General features: G+C 40.9%; 1 protein-coding gene across 2 annotated transcripts; it reads left to right on the top strand.

Moving 5' to 3' along the window:
• The first annotated feature begins 1,496 nt into the window (after nt 1-1,496).
• On the top strand, nt 1,497-16,296 carry LOC107213365 (protein-glutamine gamma-glutamyltransferase 6-like). 2 transcript variants are annotated; one of them, XM_015647737.3, is made up of 14 exons: nt 1,497-2,390; nt 3,374-3,489; nt 5,407-5,580; nt 5,780-6,019; nt 9,681-9,799; nt 10,049-10,174; nt 10,328-10,508; nt 10,758-10,893; nt 11,265-11,368; nt 11,475-11,717; nt 12,383-12,700; nt 13,664-13,827; nt 14,472-14,596; nt 15,664-16,296. In XM_015647737.3, exons 2-14 carry the CDS (start codon nt 3,483-3,485, stop codon nt 15,812-15,814), a joined length of 2,088 nt encoding a protein of 695 aa, XP_015503223.1. In that variant the 5' UTR covers nt 1,497-2,390; nt 3,374-3,482; the 3' UTR covers nt 15,815-16,296. The 2 variants fall into 2 exon arrangements, with proteins under 2 accessions (XP_015503223.1, XP_033375023.1); XM_033519132.1 differs by having other exon boundaries at nt 1,497-3,489.
• Nucleotides 16,297-20,946: the final 4,650 nt, after the last annotated feature.

A 20,946-nucleotide genomic window follows, 5' to 3' on the forward strand; every position in this document is an offset into this window, starting at 1 on the left:
ATCTTCTGTCGTGACATTTTCCTTTTATTTTTCTTTTCTTTCTTTTTGGTAAATCACAGTGACCAAATGAGGCATAAGAAATGTTCAACAGGAATTTGGGTCATGTCCAATTTGAGAGCCATTCAACAAACACATTGGGGTAATTGCCCAGCTCAGTGTACATATTTTAGCATGTTGATATTTTGCATTTGCTGAAAGTCTCCTTTGGAAATAAAAGGCAGGGTAATCTAAAGTCTGAGAGTATTTTGACTTGAGAAGAGCTAGGAATTCTTCACTATAGATGATGTGTCAGGAAGTTATCTCTTAGATTCGAGTTTAGTAAAGCAAACTTCAAGCCTTTATGGGAGGCCAGGTACAGGGTAAATGATGGGTTCCAGTGAGGTAGGTGTAGCCCAGTGAGTGACTTGGTTTATGGGCAATAAGTGTGTAACAGTAAGTCAAGCTCTGACTGAAAATGACTCTGTGTGTGTAGATAAAGTAGATGGAAAGCCAAGCTGCTGCTCTGGCACTGTTGGGCCAGGAAGCAATAAAATCTTAACTCAGTGCCCCAGCTGCCACCACACTAAACAGGGTTCTGTGACTTGTCTTGGGGACTTATCGCTGTTGAGGAGCCCAAGCTCAGACAAGTTCTTTGTCCTTGTAGCCAGAAAAATTGCTTTAGAAGGGCACCTGCAGCCCCCCTGGTTTCCTGCTGCCAGTCACAGGATGTCAGTACAAGACCACACTGGATAAAAAATGTGATGAGTGGCAGAAAGGATGTGCAAGGAGCCCACAGTAGTACCTTCTTTTCTTTCCTGGTGCTCCTCAAGGCTTGCCAGAGCCAAGAGCTCTCATCGTGTAAATCACAGATCCATAGAATGGCTTGGGTTTGAAGGGACCTCAAAAAAAATCCGGTTTCAATCCCCCTATTGTGGGCAGGAACCCTTTTCAGTAGACCAGATGGCTCAGAGCCATTCAAGCTGGCCTTGAGCACTTGCAGGGATGGGGCAGCCACAGCTTCTCTGGGCAGCCTGTGCCAGGGCCTCAGCACCCTCACAGGCAAGAACTTTTCCCTAATACCCAATCTAAACCTACTCTGTGTCAGTCTGAAGCCATTCCCTCTTGTCCTGTCACTCCACACCCTTGTAAATAGTCTCTCCAAATTTCTGGTAAGCTCCCTTCAGGTACTGCCACAATTAGATCACCCAAAAGATTCTCTTTTCCAGGCTGAAGAAATCCAATTCTCTTGGGTTTCCTCACAGGAGAGGAGCTCCATCCCTCTGATCATCTTGGTGGCCTCCTCTGGGTCACAGTAAACCACAGCAGAAGTTTGAGCTCAAGCACAGCCTCAAGTTTAGAATATAGATCTACATTTAATGAAAGAGATGTCTTTCTACATCCCCTGTGTGTGTGGAACACCCAGACTGTGCTAAAGTCAAGTAAATTGCATGAGCAGAAAAGAGAGAACCTTTAAATCAAACCTTTTACAGCAACATTCCCTGCACATGAAATTAATGGGTGTAAGTAAAAACCAACTCCAATACAGACTTACAGAAGAGATTCTGCAATGGGTTTTGGGGTGTTTTTTTGTGGCATTTATACTGATTTCCTTTTTCTAGTAAAAAGTAGTAACAAGACAATTGTAAGGTGGATTTGGTTACTCTGGGGATATGAACAGTAGATACAATTATTAAGAAGACAAATGAAATCTAAAATTTTTTCTCTGAAAGTCAGCAAATTGAACTGCAATTCCAAGACTCTGATACAAGGCAAAAAGAGGAACGAAGTATTTTCAACCATTTTGGATGATGGGTGGGTGGAACTGAGCTAGGAAAAACACCTGGGACAACATTTAGTCATTAGTCACTCAGGAACCATGACTGCAGCATTCCAAAGGGATTACAGCTGCTGCTGGTGCTTTGCTGTGGTGAAGGTGAGACTGGCAGGTGCCAGTTTGGGATGTAGGCCAGGCTGAGAGAGGCTCTGGTGGCTCGGTGAGCACCACTGTGGGCGTGCCTTGCAGAGGTAAAGGAGGTGGTTGCAGCCAAGACAGAAAAAGTGTTCCGAGACTTAATTACGTGTGTGAGCAGCAAGGAAGAAGAAAGGAAATAGTCAAATGCCAGTGGGAGCAATGTGTAACATCTGAGGCAATCACTGTAAGTACTGAACGCCTGAACTTAAGAACTGGTCGATGCGGTTTGTCACTAGGGCTGTGTGTGAAGACCGGGAAACATCAGAGGCTTGTGGCTCTTATGGTTTCCAAGGAATATGAATTAAGGAAAAGAGAAAAAGACCAACTGAAGTAGCTCTGGACAGCAATCAAACCCATTTGAGGTGATTCCCAGAACAAGCCTTGACAGCCTGAACATCCTGGAAACTTCCAAGGGAAGGAAGGACCGCTGAATTATAATGTAAGTGGAGATGTACTGTGCCAGATGTGCTGCTGCCTAGTGGGAAAAGCTTTGTGTTTTTCTTTGGGATGGGGCTGGCATGGCTCTCATATTAGGAAGTACTCTTAGCCTTTGTAATAGGAAACCAAAGTTTCTCAAAAAGGTACAAAATCAACCTTAGAAACAGCTGCTGGAGCTTAACTTTTGCTATTTCAGTTGGTTTTTCTTTAACTTAAAATTCAGACTAATTTATTTTTAAGTCTACTGAGTGCTAAAACCTGATCAGCGGGGCTGCAGAATCTTAAGCAGATAATCCTCTTCAAAACTACATAATTTTATTAGTTGTACTCTTTTTCAAAGTGATGGTACAAAACCAAAAAGAAATATATTCATAAACCTAAAAAGAAATGTAGTCATGGTTGTTAAAATGGACAGGCTTAAGGTTTGTGCTGACAAAAAGTAATCAAGGTTATTAGTTTGTGAGTTCTTTTTGAAATAAAACTTTTAGAGAAATATTAATATATGGAGCTAACTTAACAGGTAAACAGACACTTGTTTCTAGTGGGAGCTTATAATTTTGTTTGTCAGAGGGTTTTGGAGATAATATTAGTCCAAAAAAAAACCTGTCTGATAGCAACCCACAGCTATTGGACAAACCCAGAAGTGATCTTAACCAACATGGAAGTTAAGTCATCAGGAAATGCTCCTTTTTCCCTTCAGACAGCTTTTACATCCCACCACACTCCCCATTTCCTCATCCTTAAAGATAACTTATTCATGGCACACCTATTATCTTTGTAGGAAGTTCTTCTTGTCTTGGGATTCAAGAGCATGCATTTCCTCTGAGTAAATAATTTTGGTATCTCCTCCCATAATTACACCCACGTTGAGTAGGAACACTGGCATTAGACAGATACATATTATAGGAACCAGTTAATTCATTTAACAACTTTACAGGTATTAATAACAACTGCTAAGTACCTCTCCCTTCTCTCAAATTTCAGCTGACAGCACAAAAAGATTGCTGGGTTTTTTTCTTTTTATGATTGATGTGACTTGGACATCCTTGAAGAGCAAAGTAGAAGTTGTATGCGATTCTCATAAGCTGAGGGAATGGCAGGTGAGTTCTGCAAGTCATTTGTTTCCCTTCAGCAGGTATTTACTCAGGGCTGTTTCCTCAGGATTCATGCCCTGTAGGTATCTGCTCAGATTTCTTATCTGAAGGTAATTTTATATTGCAATTTGTTCTTGCATTTCATTTTCAAATTTTTGTTGTTATTATTATTAAGGCTTGTTTGAGAATAATTTTTGAGCTAAACAGAGGATATTGGGACAGGGAGGATAAAACAAATTTTCATTACTTCAACAGGCACCATTTTTTAAATGCTTTGTCAGAGATGTGTTATGCTTGGTATTAACAAAATCTGTGTAATCCATCCTAATGGAGCTCTAAGCGTGGAACCTATAGATGGAAATTCAAAGATACATTAAAACCCTACCAAAGGAAAACAGTAATGAGAATTTCTCTGCTTTTTCAAGTTTAAAATGAAGATGATTATTGAGACAGGCAATTGCAAAGCAGGGTTCTCTCTCATTTAATGCTGGAAAAAACATTTACGAATCTCCTTTGCAGGGAGAGCAGCAGCTAACTGCAGTTTGCTGTTGCCCATATATTCATGCTAGAAATTCTCCTTTTCCTCCCATCAATACTTTCCAACATTACCTCTTTTTGGTCTTAAACTACCAGAAAAAGAAATTCTTCCTTTAATTTAATGATAACACTTTTTAAATAAAAATTAATTCTACTTTTACCTTTTCTTCAAGGATTAGATGTAAATTGTGGTTTAATATGCAGCTATATTGTTTCAGATCTGACTTAGTATTTTACTGATAATCTACATGGTATAGACCTAGAAGCTTGTTTGAAGATCACTTAAATAATATTATATAGGCATTAATCCATCTTTTCCATCCTATTCTTTTTGTTGTTATTATTGTTTTCTTTTGATTTCCCTTTAAAATGGTGGTGGTCATGTGCCCCCATCCTGTCCCCACTCCCCCCACCCCCAACCTCATTGCATTTATGACACTGACCTTAGTAAAAATGACTTAGAAGAGCCTTCACCAAGGTCCTTGCCCTGAGCATTTGTCAAAACCTGAAAATCAATGTTCCAGGTGTATTTTGTGGAGTATCCCAGGGCAGATATAAACACAGAAGGTGCTTCTCAGCATTCCCAAAGGCAGCATAACTGCTCAAGTCAGCACAGCAACAAAACACAGAAGGGAAAACAATCTTGCAGGGAATACCATGTACATATTTGCTTGTCAAAAAGGCAGTTTTGCATTTGAGGTGTCAGGAACCACTTTATGGGGTTTAAACCACAGAACATAATAACAGCATATGTGCAGGAGGACACAATATCAGAGAACTCCAAGCACACTGCAAGAATTCTTCCACGACATGAAGTTACTGCCCACTGGAACAGGAACTCCAGTGGTCCAGTTGTCAGTTTGAACAGAGTTAGATCCAGACAGATGGATTGATTTGTCAAAAGCTTCAGCATGTCGTCAAATACTTCTTGTTCATTCCTATAAGACAGATGATCTCTCTGTGCATTTTTCCTTGCATCTAGGCCAAATGGCATCAGGATCTAAGCAGGAAAAGCAAGATGTCCTAATTGCTGTTCCTGTGAGCCTAAAAATGAAATGTTGAAAATGTAGAGGAGCTACAGGCCACTTTCTTTGGTGCTGATTATGAAATGACACCAATTTGCCCCTGTAAATTTATTTTTAAGTCCAGTGGTAAAAGAGCATCCAACCCTGTGTAGGAAGAACATAAGTACTCTGTATGAGGGCTCTTTAACAAAACCAAAGACTTCCATTATTGACCAATAGACTTAATTTAGTGGGTCATCTGCCTTTTAGTTGTACTTCCTCCCACAAAAGGTAATTGCTCTTAGTAACCTCCTCATGCCACTAAAAACAGCAAATGACCTCATGCCAGTTGCTTCTCCGTGACTTTTCTTGTGTTTTACAGATCTGACCCCGACACACATCAGCTGGCAGCCGTCAGTGAACGCAGCCAACCACCACACTGACAGATATGCCAACACCGAGCTGACCGTCAGGCGAGGACAAGCCTTCATTATCACCCTGTACTTCAACAGACCGAGGCAGAATGGGGAGAGCCTAGGATTTGTCACTGAAATAGGTAACATTCCCATAGCTTAATCCATGACCTCAGAGAACTGTAATCTTTATTCCTTGTAGTTCTCTCCTTATTCTACTTAGAGACACGATTTTTCTGCCTGTATCTTTAGTGCTTCCCACACCCCAAAATGCTCAATTTCAAGTGTGAGGTCAATGTTGAAACCCTGGGACGGAAACCAGTGACTCCTTCTTTCTGGCAGGACCATCCCCCTCGGAATCCCATCGCACAAGGGCAGTATTTAACCTCTCTGAGGCGGGGGGCAGTGGCTGGAGTGCTGCCCAAGGAGCCAGCGACTCTGCAGCCATGAACTTCACAATAACCAGCCCGGCCAACGCCGTCATCGGGCGATACAACCTCACCCTCCGTGTCACCACGGGGAACAAGATCTTCTCCAGATACCTGGGCCAGTTTGTGTTACTCTTCAACCCTTGGTGCCCAGGTAGGTGCCAATGCCTTTGCTCTTGAGCACAGCTGAGCTTGTTTTCCTGCCTGCATACAGCTGCTCCCTCAAGCTGTCTCCCTTTGGGTCACCAGAGGCTGCAATCTCAGCTCTGTGCTCAGAGATCTGGTTTCACTACATTAAAAAGCTGCTGCCACCACCCCACCCCCTTTGTACTCTAACAAAATGTGCTATATGGGGTTACATCACAGACTCTTCAGAACCAAGCAGGTCACTGTTTCTGTAGACAAAGGCTTCTCTGGGCAAAATCTTCCAGTGCATCGCTGCCCTCTGGTAAAGAATTTCCTAACAGTTAATCTGAATCTGTCCCTTTTTAGGTTACAGCAGCTCCCCCTTCCCCAGTCACTCTCAGCCCCTGTAAAGCATTGCTCTCCCTCCTTTTCATAAGCCTCTTTATGCACTGGAAGGCCACAATGAGATCTCCCTGGAGCCTTCCCTTCCCCAGCCTGAACATCCCCACCTCTCCCAGACTGGCTCCAGAGCAGAGGGCTCCAGACATCGGAGCAGCTCTGTGGTCTCCTCTGGAGGCTCTAACAGGTCCCCATCTTGTGCTGAGAACCCCAGAAGTGGGTGCAGTGCTCCAGGAGGTGCCTCACAAAGGCAGAGTCAAGGGGGAGAATCCCCTCCCTCAGCCTGCTGCCCACCTCTCTGTTGGTGCAGCCCAGGATGTGGCTACAAGCACACACTGCTGGCTCCTGCCCAGTTCCCATGTTCTTCATTTTGGGTTGAAAATGAACAACTCTTGTTGCTCCAGCTTTCAATTTCTGCATTTCTTCTGCTACATACTGAGATTGCAAATTTCTAACCTCATATTTTCCAACTATGCAACAGTCTAGAAACCTAGATTAGCTTGAAAACATGACAGTCTAGTGGTAAGACAACTCTTAACCATCCCAGAGAGTAAACAGCTTATAAAAGAAAAGTAGCCACAATCATCCACTATTTTTTTCAGTGACCATATGTTAGTCAAGACCCACTAAGAAATGCGTCAATAACCAAGATGAAAAAAGCTGCTAATTAGCTCAGCAAGTCCTGGAAGACAGAAATAATTATACAAATATGTTCAGGAAACTCAGACCATCTCTATACAGTCCTGAGGGAAAAACGCTCCCCAGGAACCCCTGAAAAATAATTTGTGTGTAACTTGTAATTGATGGAAACCACACTGCAGGGACAGCAATATTTGACAGCTCCTGAACTGGAACACCAGCGTGGCAATGCTACTCAAGAGACCAAACTCTTCTCAGATGACAGTAGAAAAATTAAGTTGTGCCCATTACAATTTTAAACTAATGATTTTGCAGAAGAGTCCTCCAGATTTACCAGATGATGCAATGGCTACTGACAGATAAAAGGGAGTATCCTTAATCCTGAATGAAGGATGCTGCTGAAAAGGTTCTGCAGAGTGCAGTAGCTCCCTGATCCTGACAAACAGGAGCAGATTCAGTTTGAGGGTATGTTATCACTATTGTAACTGGCATAGCAGAAGAGAAATGGGAAATTTATTTTGTTGCTAAAGAATAAATGGAAAATCTGGTCTGTAGATATGGTTCCAGGTGGGAGATTAGTCCTTAAGATGAGGAATACAGAAATTAATTTATGAACTGTTAATATCAATAAAGAACTACTTGTAAGAAAACAGTCAGGACTAGAGATGAAAGAAAAAATACTGGATTGGAGAAAAGCTACTGGAGAGTAGATCCTTAAATGTCATCTGAAAAAACACTCAGATCACTGACTTTGGCATGCTGACATTAAACAGCATTGTCCATGCCCAAATGGGCTGGGACAACACATAGAAATAAATTGACTGACCTTAGAGAGTGGAGAAGGTGAGAAGAAATAAGGTATAACAACAGGAAATAAAAGACCACACCTCTAGGGAGAAATAACAATGATTTCAGTGACAGACTTATCACCTGGAAATCATGAAGAATGTGAAAGCCTTTGTTAATCAAAGAACAAGAACCAAAGTGAAATGGCCCTGAAAAAGGAAAATGCAATCTTAAGCTGTATAAGAAAAAACAGTTAGTCAGATTTGAATGTTAATGCCATTGGATGAGATGATGAGAATTAAACCATGTTCTGTGAAGGTTTACTAGGATAAATGAAGATGTGAAAAATCTTCTGGACCAAAAAAAAAAAAAAAATCTAGTTTAGAAAGCTATGAAGGTTTATTGAGACCACATAAACCCTAGGGAAAAAAAAAAAAAAAAAGATGTTCTTCAAGTGATTGTACAAGGACATTTAGATTGCTCAGAATAATAAACTCACAGGGCTAGAAGGATCTTAGAAAGTCATCTACACCACACCAGGGCTCTAAGGCAGGTTCAGTACAGCACTTAGGTCATTCCTGAGAGGTCTTGAATTCCTTCTTAATGACCAGCCATTAGGGAAGCTCCAGAGCCTCCCCTGGAAATTCCTTCCAATAAAACACAAGCCTTTTTATAAGATCTTTATCCTATTAACTAACCAAATGTTTCTTGCTTTGACTTCAGTATATAATTTCTCATCTTACGTATGATAGACACCAAGAATAGATTTTATTTCCCTCCAGCCCCATCCTCTTCACAAGAATTTCTGGAATTGATTACAATGCTTGCCCCATTCCTCACCCCCATTTTCTTCCTACCTTAAATAATTCTGAGTTAATTCATACTTCAGATTTTCAGGAATGCTGAGCATTTTTAGTGCTCCTCCCCCTTTTTCCAACTGTTTCACGTCTTGAAGTGCAGCACCTGAAGCTGCACACAGGTCTCCATGGAATCAATGGTGATGATATTATTTTTAAAAAGTGTGGACAACAACCACAAAAATAGATTTATATCACATGATACAATTTTTAAAATAAACTGCAATCTTTTCATTTGCAGGAAGGGAAGGATGGGAAGTTCCCATAGGAAGGTAAAGAAGTTGAACCAATAAAATAGAAAAGTTGATCTTGTTGTATGTATTTCCTGAAATCCTGAACCTTTCAGAAAATATCTTTAAACATTATGGAATTAAAAGCAGAGCTAAGCAGATATTGCTACCTAAAGAGTGACCAAAACAACCTAAACCTCTGTGGGAATCAATGCTTTCATAGCAACTAAATATTGTGCCATAAACTTGGAAAAACAATGAGGAACAATGAACTCCAAGTCAATGGCTGAGCAGGTTACCCTAATAACATTCCTAATAGGACTTTGGATCAGGAAAGCAAAGGTCTTCATTTAGGAAACTTAAAACAAGACAAACACATCTGGAGAGAAAAATGTCTTCTGTGTGGTTCTTTTCAAATATCTGTTCTGCCTCTAACTACTCTGAGAAGACAGAAAAATGAGGTGAGCTATCCTGGACTTTTGTCTGCCTTCCTCACAAAAACACCATGTGCAGACAGGGGACATTTAAATAACACACAAGGCTACCCTAAAAATAGAGGGAAAAAATTAAGTAATATTATATGGATCCTCCTTTCACCCTCCCCCACTTTCCCTGGCCATATACAAAAACAGACAATATCACTGAACTGCACCAGTTCATGGAGCTGAAACAATTCTATTTTGCAAATAGAAGTTTTCTGCTTGCTAAATCAGGACAAAAATGTTTCTGATAGGTTGCTGGTATTCTCAGCTCTAAGCCTGTCCAACTTGGTTTTCAGGTGATGATGTCTACATGTCCAATGAAAATGAGAGACAAGAATATGTTCTAAATGAAAATGGAATAATCTTTGTGGGCAATGCAAGGTACATTGAAGCAAGAGGGTGGTATTATGGACAGGTAAGTCACAAGGACTTTGTCTGGACTCTCATTCTGTCTCCAACAGCATTTATCTTATCATTATTTGCTGTTTATGTAATACCTGCACAAACCTGGGGAGCCTCACTTGTGGTTTGCTCCCATGTGCCCCACTGTCCCTATCACCTTTGGGCTGGGATACCTCAGAAAGGAGGAACTGCAGTAAAATCTCCTTTAATTCTCTTTGTGAAACCATCCATTTTCTTAAAAACGTATCTTACCTGATCACAGTTCCAAGACCTTCTAAACATCTGTCTCACCATGCTCGATCTGAGCCTGTACTACCGTCAGGACCCAGCCATGGATGTGTCACGGAGGGGAGATCCTAAATATGTGGGCCGAGTAATCAGTTCTATGGTAAGAAATGGACACCTTGACCCCAATCCCACGTGAGTAAGCAGCAAACCCCACTGAGACTCAGCCTCCTGCACCCTAAGCAACAGCATGAGCTGCATGCAGTGCATCACAGACAATTAATGAGGTGCATTCTGTCCACTGGCTTCTTCTCAGATCAATGGAAATGATAACGACAACGGAGTTCTCCTGGGGAAGTGGCAGGGGAGTTTCCACTCGCATGAGAACCCATCCCGCTGGGATGGCAGCGTGGTGATCCTCAAGAAGTGGCGCCAGGACAACTACAGACCTGTTCAGTATGGCCAGTGCTGGGTGTTTGCAGGTGTGATGTGCACAGGTAAGCTGTCAGGGTAGAGGACTGGGGTGAAATGGAAACTGATAGAACCTCTGGTTTTATCAAAACTACAAAGCAATAATTCCTACCAAAGGAACAGTGCTGTGATGACCGCTAATGCTGAAGAATCACAAAATATTTAGATGCTTCTCAGATATTTGTAATCATTGAACTAAAGCTTTGTGGTCTGTTGCATTTCTTCAAAATGCTATTTTTTTATTTTTTTATTATCTTTTGTAAAATATATTTCAGTTTTGAGGTGCTTGGGGATTCCAACTCGTTTGGTTTCAAATTTTAACTCTGCCCATGACGTGGATAGAAACCTGAGTATTGATAAGTACTATGACAGCTCTGGAAGGAGTCTTAATATCAGCAAGGATTCCACATGGTAAATATAATTTCTTCCATCTCACCCACAACAATAGAGAGAATCTAGGAGACTTAAAAACATGAGCACTAGTAGTACAAAAGCAACTGAGTGGGCAAAATGTGATACAACCACCTAAATTAATATTGCAGACATCTATTTGGAAAACAAACAAACAACATAGTTCATGATTTCCTCCCTCCCTGCCCTGAGGTCTATACCTCAAAAGCAGACAGTAAATGCATTCTTTGAAAGAGATATTGAAACTTGACAGTTTGTGTCTCAGTTTAGAATTTAGGAATTTTTGTTTTAAAATTCACTACTCCTCTCCAGCTGGAAGTTTGCTTGACTCTACATTATTGTGCTCTTTAGACACTGTTCTTTGTCTCCAGGGATTATCATGTCTGGAATGAAAGCTGGTTCATTCGCCCAGACCTGGGAAGATCATACAATGGGTGGCAGGTTTTAGATGCAACTCCACAAGAGCAAAGCAGAGGTAAGAGCCTAAGTTCTCAGCCTGACTTAAGAGTCCTTCTCCAAACTGAGCACAACTAATGAAGTTTAACTATTTCTGTTTGTTTGTTTGTTTTTCCACATACTAGGAATTTTTCAGTGTGGCCCTGCATCTGTCTTAGCCATCAAAGAAGGTGAAATAGACCTGGATTACGACACTTTGTTTGTGTACTCCGAGGTGAATGCCGACTGCAACAGATGGATTGTATACAATGATGGAACTAAGAAAAGGATTTATTGTGACACTGAAATCATTGGCAGGTCCATCAGCACCAAAGCTGTGGGCAGCAACGGCCGTGTGGATGTCACTGCTAACTACAAATATCCAGAAGGTAGAGGATTTAGCCCAAGTGATCTCCTGGTATTGCCTACTGAATCCTTGGTGCTGGGAAGCTACAGTGGGGAACCTGCTTACTCTGAACATCTCTATCCTGCCTTCAGAAAATATTTCTCCAGTGTGCTCAGATTACTTTCTTAATACAATTAAGAAGGTGTTATATTTCTGGGTTTGTGCATTCAGTAGCTTCCTTATTAAGGGACAATACAAAATATACTTTAGTCCCTTCTACAGAAGTGTAAAATTTAATGGATACACAAAACAGGGCTGTAAGACACATTTTACTACCCAAGGCAGACAAACCCTCAGGGTTTCACTCCTCAGTGCTTTAGTGTAACCTTATTTAATACAGAGGCTGGCTGCCATCAGACCAGCAGAGCATCACTTAGCACACTACTGCATGTTCTGACCAGAGAAAAAGGAATCTCACTTCTAAACAAATACAAATGCATCATATTTCATTTTAGTGATTTATTCACCTTGTAACAGTATATCCCCTGTGAAAAACCTGAATGGAGGCTTAATGAAGATACAGGGAGCTTTTAGGTATGGCATATTTCTGAGTGATGCTGATACCCTGTACTGGTCTGAAAACCTGTTTACAGAGGAAGTGCATTTGCAACAAAAGTAGAATTTTACTTTGTTCTCTGCTTCCACCAGGCTCTTCTGAGGAAAGACGAGTCTATAGAAAGGCCTTGGCCAAGATATTGGGAACGAGTGTCACAGAAGGACGCACAGACTCTGCTGGGGGAAGATCTTCAGAGACAATGAGAAACCCTGGGATTGCTGGGAAATTCAAGCTGGCTGAACCTCCAGTTTTTGGCAAAGACATTAACCTAATCCTGGTCCTCAGCAACCTCTCCTCTGACCGCAAGAGCGTGAGGGTGGACATGAGTGCCTCCACCATCCTGTACACAAGGAGAACAGTGGCAGAGATCCTGAAGGCAGCCACTTCTGTGGAGCTTGGTCCTAAACAAGGTAACTTTTAATGTCCCTAAGGAGCCAGTATAGCTCTGTTCCTAGCCACAGGAAGGCAACTGTAAGGAGGAAGCATCAGTATCATGCCTATACCAGCTTTGTGGTGCATCTACTCATCCCACCTCTTCGTAGCATTGTTTATGAATACATTTTACTTTTTTTTTCCCCCTCTGAAAACTTTCAGTTGTTCAAGTACTAAATGAATGTCTCATGAAATGTTACATAGAGGTTATACACTTAGGTTATAGCTCCAGAGCAGCAGTATGTGTGTGTTCCATGGTTTCTATATGTATATATATATGTGCATGTGTGTGTGTGTGGTGATTATTACATAGGAACACACCTTACCCTTAACAAGAAATAAAAGTCTGATGTGTGTGGCTTCTGCCACTCAACGGGCAACACATGAGAAGAAATCAACTAGGAAAAAGTTTAAATGTTACAGTGAAATTCTGTCTCTCTTTTGAAGAGTCAAGACCATTGAAATTATTATAGAGATCTTTTTCATCCCCAGGGGCTACAAAGATAAACATTTTTCCCATACACAGCAGAAAAGTTGTAGGACTACAATGAGCAGCTGACCAGGTCACTTGAAAAGGATCTCTGTGAAACTTGACCCAAACTTTCTTCTTGACTGAGGTAAAATAAAGAGGATATAAGGAGGGAATAGATTAAAATGGTTATATCTCTAATCATAAGAAATACAAAGGGTCAGGAATCCAGTAAAATGTAGATGAACAGACTCACTCATTTTCAGGCCAAAATCCCCTATTCAAAACTGTAAGGGTCAAATGAGTTAAAGTAGGCAGGGGAAATACACAGTCTCACAAGAAGGAAATATAAACAAACTTCACTGCCATCTTTATTCTCTTCAGTAATTAATAAAACCCCTCACTATAACTCTTTTTTTCTTTAGATTACTTTGAAAATGTAATGGTTCCTAAATATTTGTCTGAATTCTAGGGAAGCATATCCGGGTAAAGATCCCTTATACTCATTATGGAAAATATCTGACTACTGACAAAAGGATCCAAGTTACCGCTTTGTGTGAAGTCATGCGCACACACGGGCTGAAGCTGCTGGTGGAGAAGACAATCATTTTAGAGGACACAAACATCATCATTAAGGTGAACAATTTTCTCCCTGATGTTCTGAACAGATGCTAAAAGGTCTTTCTGGAGCTCAGATCTTAAGATAAGAACCTGGGGATAAATGTATTACTTTTAGGCTGCCATTCCAGATGTTGTTCCAAAATTCTGCCTGCTTGAATTGAGAATGCAAGGATGTGAGAGGCTGGGTCTGAACCTTGGCCTGAATCTGGCCTGGTTTTCAGAACAGCTCTGTTACCTTATTTTTTTCCAGTCACAAGCCTTATGTTCCACAGGACTTGTTTTCATTCCATGTATTGGCAAGTGCTTGTGTTGTCCTTAAAGAACTTTGCCAAAATGCAGAATTAAACCCTTAATTCTAACCAGTGCTAGACACAGTTCATATTGTTTTACACATTAATCCTAATCAGTGAGGAGCCAAAAAAGGAGAAAAAGCCACTCAGCAACCAAAATATCAGACAGATTTCATGGGACATGTGTGTGTGTAGCCAGGGCTCTATTTCACCAGAATGATGCACAAAATACAGCAGACAGCTGCACAGCCCTATTGAGCCATGCCAGCTTCAAACATCAGGAGAGCTAATGCTTGCCAGCTAAATGCCACTTGCAGCTCCACTGAGTTCTGACTCCAGAGAGTGATGAGAATGTGTTTTGTCCTGCAGCTGCCCCGGAGGGTCGTGGTGAACAGAGCTGTGTCTCTGGAGATCTCCTACGCCAACCCCCTGCCGGAGCCCGTGAGCCGCTGCGTGCTGCTGGTGACTCTGATGAACCAACAGGTCAAGATAAAGTAAGTGCAAGCTGCAGCCATCACTCACTGCTTCCTGTGACCAACAGCATGTCTAATTCCTCAAACAGAAAGAAGGAAAAAAAAAAAGCCCCACACTTGACCCGGATTTTTTATGTTTTCTATTTCTGAAAACAAAAACGCCACCAAATGTGATTGGGAGTATATAGATATATAGAATATAGATATATGAGAACAGAGATGTGATTCCTTAATCATGTGGTGTTTTTTCCACATAGAACTTCTTTAACAACTCAAACCTGATAGCATTCTTCTTTCCTGGAAAAGCAAATGTTCATGTCAAATTCTTTTGTCTCTCTGCAATATTTTCTATGGTTTGGCTTTCTGTTTTTATTTTCATATACAATACCCTGATACTACAAAGATAATTAGGCTAAAGCAAATAAGTCAGACACTCCCCTTGGTTCAGCCCAAACAAAAAGTTACTCTGTTCTCCTTTAAAGCAGGAAAAACTTGCCTTTTCAAAACATAAAAGCAACTTGTTCTTTTTTTATTTCCTTTTCTTCTGGCCTCTGGTGATTTATGGATCAGCTCAGTGCTGAGTAATAGTTTGTATTTCCTAAAGCTTCTTATACTGTAAAACAGCCTGACTTGCTTAGGCTGTGGAACTGTTTGGACTTAATAATCCATAAAAAAAACCTTCAACATTATTCCAGTAAAAGACAAAGCAAATTTAGGCCAAAAGGAGATATAAACCAAAGCACAATGGCCATTAGAAAAGTTATTATTGCCAAAATGGATATGAACCAAGCAGGCATTGGAGAGAGTATTGACCTTTGCCATCAGAGTTTTTCTGTTCTGAGTTTGTGCTGACTATCCAAATTTGCAGCCAGCCCTAAGAAGGAGCTGTGACATTGCACCTCTCTTCTCCATAATTCCATTGGAGAGTAAAGGAGGATGGTGCTGTCCTTTCTCATCTTAGTCTACACAAAGCCTCAAAACTCAAGGCTGGATCTTAAGTAACTACAGTTCTGTTTCTTGGGAATCTCATAAAAGACAATGCAAGCCTGAACTAAATTCTTTTTTTTCTTTTCCTATTTTTTTTTCAGTTTGGCACCACTGGCACCGAGGGAGAGATCAAGAATTTATTTTGAGTTCACACCTCGGAGGGCTGGGCCCTTACAGCTGCAAGTAGACTTCTCTTGTGACAAATTTTCACACGTTAAGGGATTTGTAACAATTGCAGTAGCACCTGCATAATGTGATGGAATCAACCTTCCATTTCAGCATAAACACAGCAAGACACTCTCCTCTGTATAGGGACAGTGATGACAGAAAAGAAATTTGCACAAAAATTGGTGACCTCTTACATTGCAATAGAATCAAATCTGCTTCATGGTGCTTAATTATTCAGTCCCTAATTGTACTTCTCTTCCCTCCCACCCCCCCGACAAAACAAAAAAACGGAGCCCCTTCTTTGTAGAAATAGTTTCAGGATTTTCAAATCCCATTCTGTTAAGATCCCAGTTTTGACTTTTCCCTCAGATAATTAATACAATCTCCTTTTGACCACATTCTAATTGTCAGCAATAAATAAAAATCATTCTCAACTGTATTGTTTTAAAATGATTTATACATTCCATGGGGGTATTACAAGAAATCACAAGACTGAGGAAAAGGTTATTTTTTTTTTCATTTCACAAGCCACTAACCTAGAAGAGCAGAACATTTCCTCCATTGTTCACTTAAGTTCTGTATTTGTGACGCCTGTAGTTCCACAAATGGAGAGGGAAAAAGCCTGGGAAGGCTGGGAAAAGTGATGCTTGGGGTCCATGGCAGTATTGGTGTAGCCTGTGGGCACAGGCCTGTCACAGGGTGGAGAACACATACACATATTCAAAACATTAGCTTAATTCTTATGCAGCCTGACAGAATAAATAAAGCACAGAGAGGACTTTGCAATAACGTGGCAGCCCAGCAACACAGAGAAATAACTCTTCTTGCCCACCAGTGTAAGGTCACTGAGGACAAGGAATACATTTATTTTTTGAAGGTCTTCAGACCTTCCCCGTGTGGCTCACTCAGAGGCAGCCCCACACCTGTCAGTGTCTGCAGACACAAACCTCTTTTGTGGGTTCCCAATCCCAGCATTTCCAGGTGCCAGGTCTCCCCTGAAACCCATCTTTGAGTGGCTGTGAGGATTCCCTGTCCCTGGAGCTGCCAGCTCACCCTCAGAGCAGGATGTGGGGCAATCGTGGTGTGCAAACAACTCTGCTGAGCCTGAAGAGTTCTGTTTGCTGTATGACTTACAGAAAGTTTAAAGCAGAATTAATAAGCTGAAAGAGAGCTGTCAGGAGTTATGGACCTGGGCATTTTTGTCTTACAGTTGATCAGAGTCTGAGGGATCCAGATATAATCACAGATTTTTACAGAAAAAAAACCCAAAACAACAACACAAAAGAAACCATAAAAAACCACTTTAGATTCCCTTTTTAAAAATCTATTTAATATTTAAATATTAAATATATCTAATATATTAATATATATTTAAACTGCAGGCAATTAGTTCACCTTTTTGGTTCCCAGAAATCTTGATATGGAAGTGTAAACAAAACAGAAAACAGAACTGAAAAAAAAAAGACACAAGGCAGAATGTAGAGGTGAGGAAAATAAGAGATCACCCCTTCTCCTGACACCCCTTACTCCTCATTCCAGTCCACTGGAAGTCCAGAGCAGCCTGCAGCCTACTCTTGGGACAAATTGTCAGGACATGTTTTTAGATAAGCTGCTACACAGGATGAGGGAGGAGAGGGCAGGAGGGAGCTGCAGGAGCAGAGAGTGCCTGTAATTACCTGGGCAGGGCTCACACCAGAAGAGCAGCTCTGCAGCTTCCTCCAGGGCCCAACCAACCTTGCCATGCCAAACAGCTACAGAGAAACTACGTGCATGTGTGATGAGCACCAAACTACAAAGAAAAATTAATAGAAGCAGAGGCAGCCATTAAACACTTCTCTTTACTTAACACAGGTCCCTGATCACAGTTATGCTGACTGCACAATGCCCCCTCCCTGGCAAGTGTTGCTCCTTACAGAAAAAAATGCATATTATAGGCAATCATGTCAGAAAGAGGTAGTGATGAGAAGGAAGCATTATTACAGTAATGTTGTGGCAAAGACAGAACAAATTATATGAAGTTATGAGGAAGATCTTCTGACAGATGTCTTTAAAAAAGAAAAAGTGGGGAGAAAAGCTACTGGCAGTAACATTATTATAAATCTACTTAGATCACTCCATGTCCCACATAGCTGTGCTGTACCATAGGTATATTAGTCTACAATTGCTCTCTGGACATACAGCCCCAAAAACTTAAATTGGCACAAACCAAACCACCTAAAATTAAGTTGCTCCTGTCTACTTAAGATAATATTTCCTTCTATTTCCTCCTATTAGACCCAATTTTGGACATTTGAAAAGGCTTTTCTCTCTAAAATGCCAGAATACTGATTATCATCTTTCCTCAGTCATTCACCAGTTTTACATAAGGATAATTGGGTTCAAGATTGTGCAATTAAAGCAGTCATCAGTGGATGCTCACGTAGGATATCACTACAAAAACAGTGGCTACCAACCACAAGTCACACCCAGCTTGTATAAACTCCAGCTTATGTAGCCAAGTCCAGTCCTGAGCCTTTCATTACTGGTGCTGGTGGAAGAGGATTTAGAATGTTCTTGCACACTTTTGTGACTGTAACCTGAGCTACGCACAAGTGTGGAAAAGAAGAAAGAATCCTTATGGCAGGTAAGTTCATCCAGCCTGATGGCTCCAGACATCACTCTTCCCATCCAGATGAGCAATATTTGCTGAGGAAACAAGATAAATTACATCTACCTGCTCTTTCAGGAACTTTGCTTTTTTAGATTAAGTGTATTTGTTGTTTCTTCTACTAGAACTGATTTTCTTTTTTCTTTTATTATCAGGCATCTTGAACTTTTTTCTTTTTCCAGTAACACAGAAAAGTAGAGTAAGAAAATATTTTTCTGTCATATCAACTAACTGCTCTATTCAGTGCTTTGGCAGCCATCTAACTAACTATTGGCTAGTGATTGGGGCACCAAACTGCTACACACAAACCCCAGGCTCCAAGATCCAAGTCTGGCCTCAGCCAGGTGGCCTCTGGACTCCCAAGAGGGGCTCTGCCAGCCGAGTGCTGCTTGTCTGTCTGGGATTGCACTTGCTGTGTTCACTCTCATGCTGACTGTAAAGATCTTGAGCTAGACACGTGTACCATGGAATACTCACACACAGACTCTACAGTTCAGCCTAAACTGGATTTCCTGTTAGAGCTTCAGCTTCCAGTCAAAGGCAAAGAGAAGCCTGTGAGCACCATGGTCAGCATCTTCACCAGGCTTTTCCTTCTGAGCGTGCTCCATTACAGAAGGGACACCCAAACAGATTTTTGGCCAACTATACATTGACAGAATTATAGAAAATAAGTTTTCCTCACAGGCACTGAAAGAAGAAAAAGAAATTATAAGATTGAAATTGTAACTATGAAGATCAAAACAAGGATAAATTTGAGATTCACGTGGACAGAAGACTGGCATCAAGCTTTACTGTGCTCTTGCCCCATATACAGAACTTTCCTTTCTGATCTCCTGCACATATTCTCTAGAAATGCATGTGCAGCCATGAACTTTGCAAGGCAAATCAAACTATTGATGCAGTAAATTGTTAGAGCAAACCAAAGCTAGCCACTGCCTTCTTAATCTTTCCTACTTCTGCTCACTTCCCCTCTTCTTCTTGGGCATCTTGTCTTTGCCTGTGACATTTCAGTCTGAGCCTTTAGCAGCGCTATTTAGGTCCTTTAACATCAGAGCCTCGCTAATATCAAGGCCATGGCTCAGCTGCCATGAAATCCTCTATGCATGACATTTTTATTTACAAATGTGCAAAATGCTCTCAGTTTCCTGAATCCCTGCACAACACGTGGTGCTCCCTGCCCTGCAGAGCCTGGGCATTCAGGATACACATGGATAAATTGCAGCAAGGCAAACTGACTCCTTTTCAAACCCTGACTCCACGTGCCCTTCAGAAACACCTCCTAAGTCACTCTTAAATTAGAGGACTTGATATTAGGAATGATGTTTTCCATAGGTCCCTTTCAATTAAACATGTTTGAGACAGGAAAATGAAGTGATGATGCAAGCAACACGTTTTCCAGGCATCTCACATCATGTGACTCAAACATCAAACTCCTGCCAATGGAATTTTGGTCTCCAGGTGACACATCTGAAGCAAGACCCTTAACTAAAAACACTCACACATGCTTATACACACAGACTACAGGAAAGCCACTTGCTCCAGGCTTTTACTGCCTGGAGTATGCCTCAGAAATGCACATTTCTTCCAAAAAGCTGAAAAATGGGTACAATTACACCTTTATCAAGCCTTCATAGAATATAACTCCATGCTGCAAATGCAGCAGAAAACTGAAATCTCACCCTCTCTATTATTATAGTAGAACCTTATCAATTGTCTCAGACATCTTGGTTCAGTGAAATGATGGAAATGTTGCTTACAGCACCATTACTCTGCACAGGCTTAACAAGCTCTAGTCAGAGCAGGAGGTTTTCTTCACCTGAAATTCCTCTGGAATATCATACTGGGAAAGGGCACTTCCCAAACACCTGTTCTCATAGGGGAATCTGCATTTTTTTGCTTTGTTTTTGTTTTTTTTTGTCATTGTGGGGATTTTTTAATCTAGCAAGGAAAGAGAAAGCTTGGAGCTTTTGTAATCTGAGCTTCAGTGCCCCATTTTCAACATTGGGCAACCTATCATGATATAATAGAATAATCCATAGCACTGCCTCGAGATATGCCACTCCTCTGCTTGTAATCTTTTTCCAGCAGAGTGTGAAATAACACCCAGCTTCAAGCTACAAGCCTGTAAATTAATTTAGATACAAGATACGTGAGAAGATAACAAGCAAGTTCCACACTGGAGATACCAACCTTCTAACCATCATCTGTCAGGCAGTGTTTCCAGAATCAGCCTTGCATTTCCTGATAAGAGTTTTAATATTTCTTTCTGTAAATCTGTAAAGCATTATGGAAACTAGATATCACCACAGAAAAAGAGCAGGAACACAAGGAATACAACAGTCTCTTCAGACTTTAACAAAATCTTACCTGAACACAAATATTTTGATTTTTTTTTTGTTTAAATCAAAGATGAATCTCTGAATTTTGAATTTTTGAATGATTTTTTTTCTCTTTCTGAAAGAACCCTATAGAAAAGGGTTCATCTTTCAGCTGTTTTTCTCCCTGGCCTTTTTTTAATTTTTAATAATAATGGATTTTTTCTTTTTTCCTATAGCACATAATACCAGCT

This window comes from Parus major, chromosome 20 (assembly GCF_001522545.3).
Source record: "Parus major isolate Abel chromosome 20, Parus_major1.1, whole genome shotgun sequence".
NCBI classification, from domain to species: Eukaryota; Metazoa; Chordata; class Aves; order Passeriformes; family Paridae; genus Parus; species Parus major.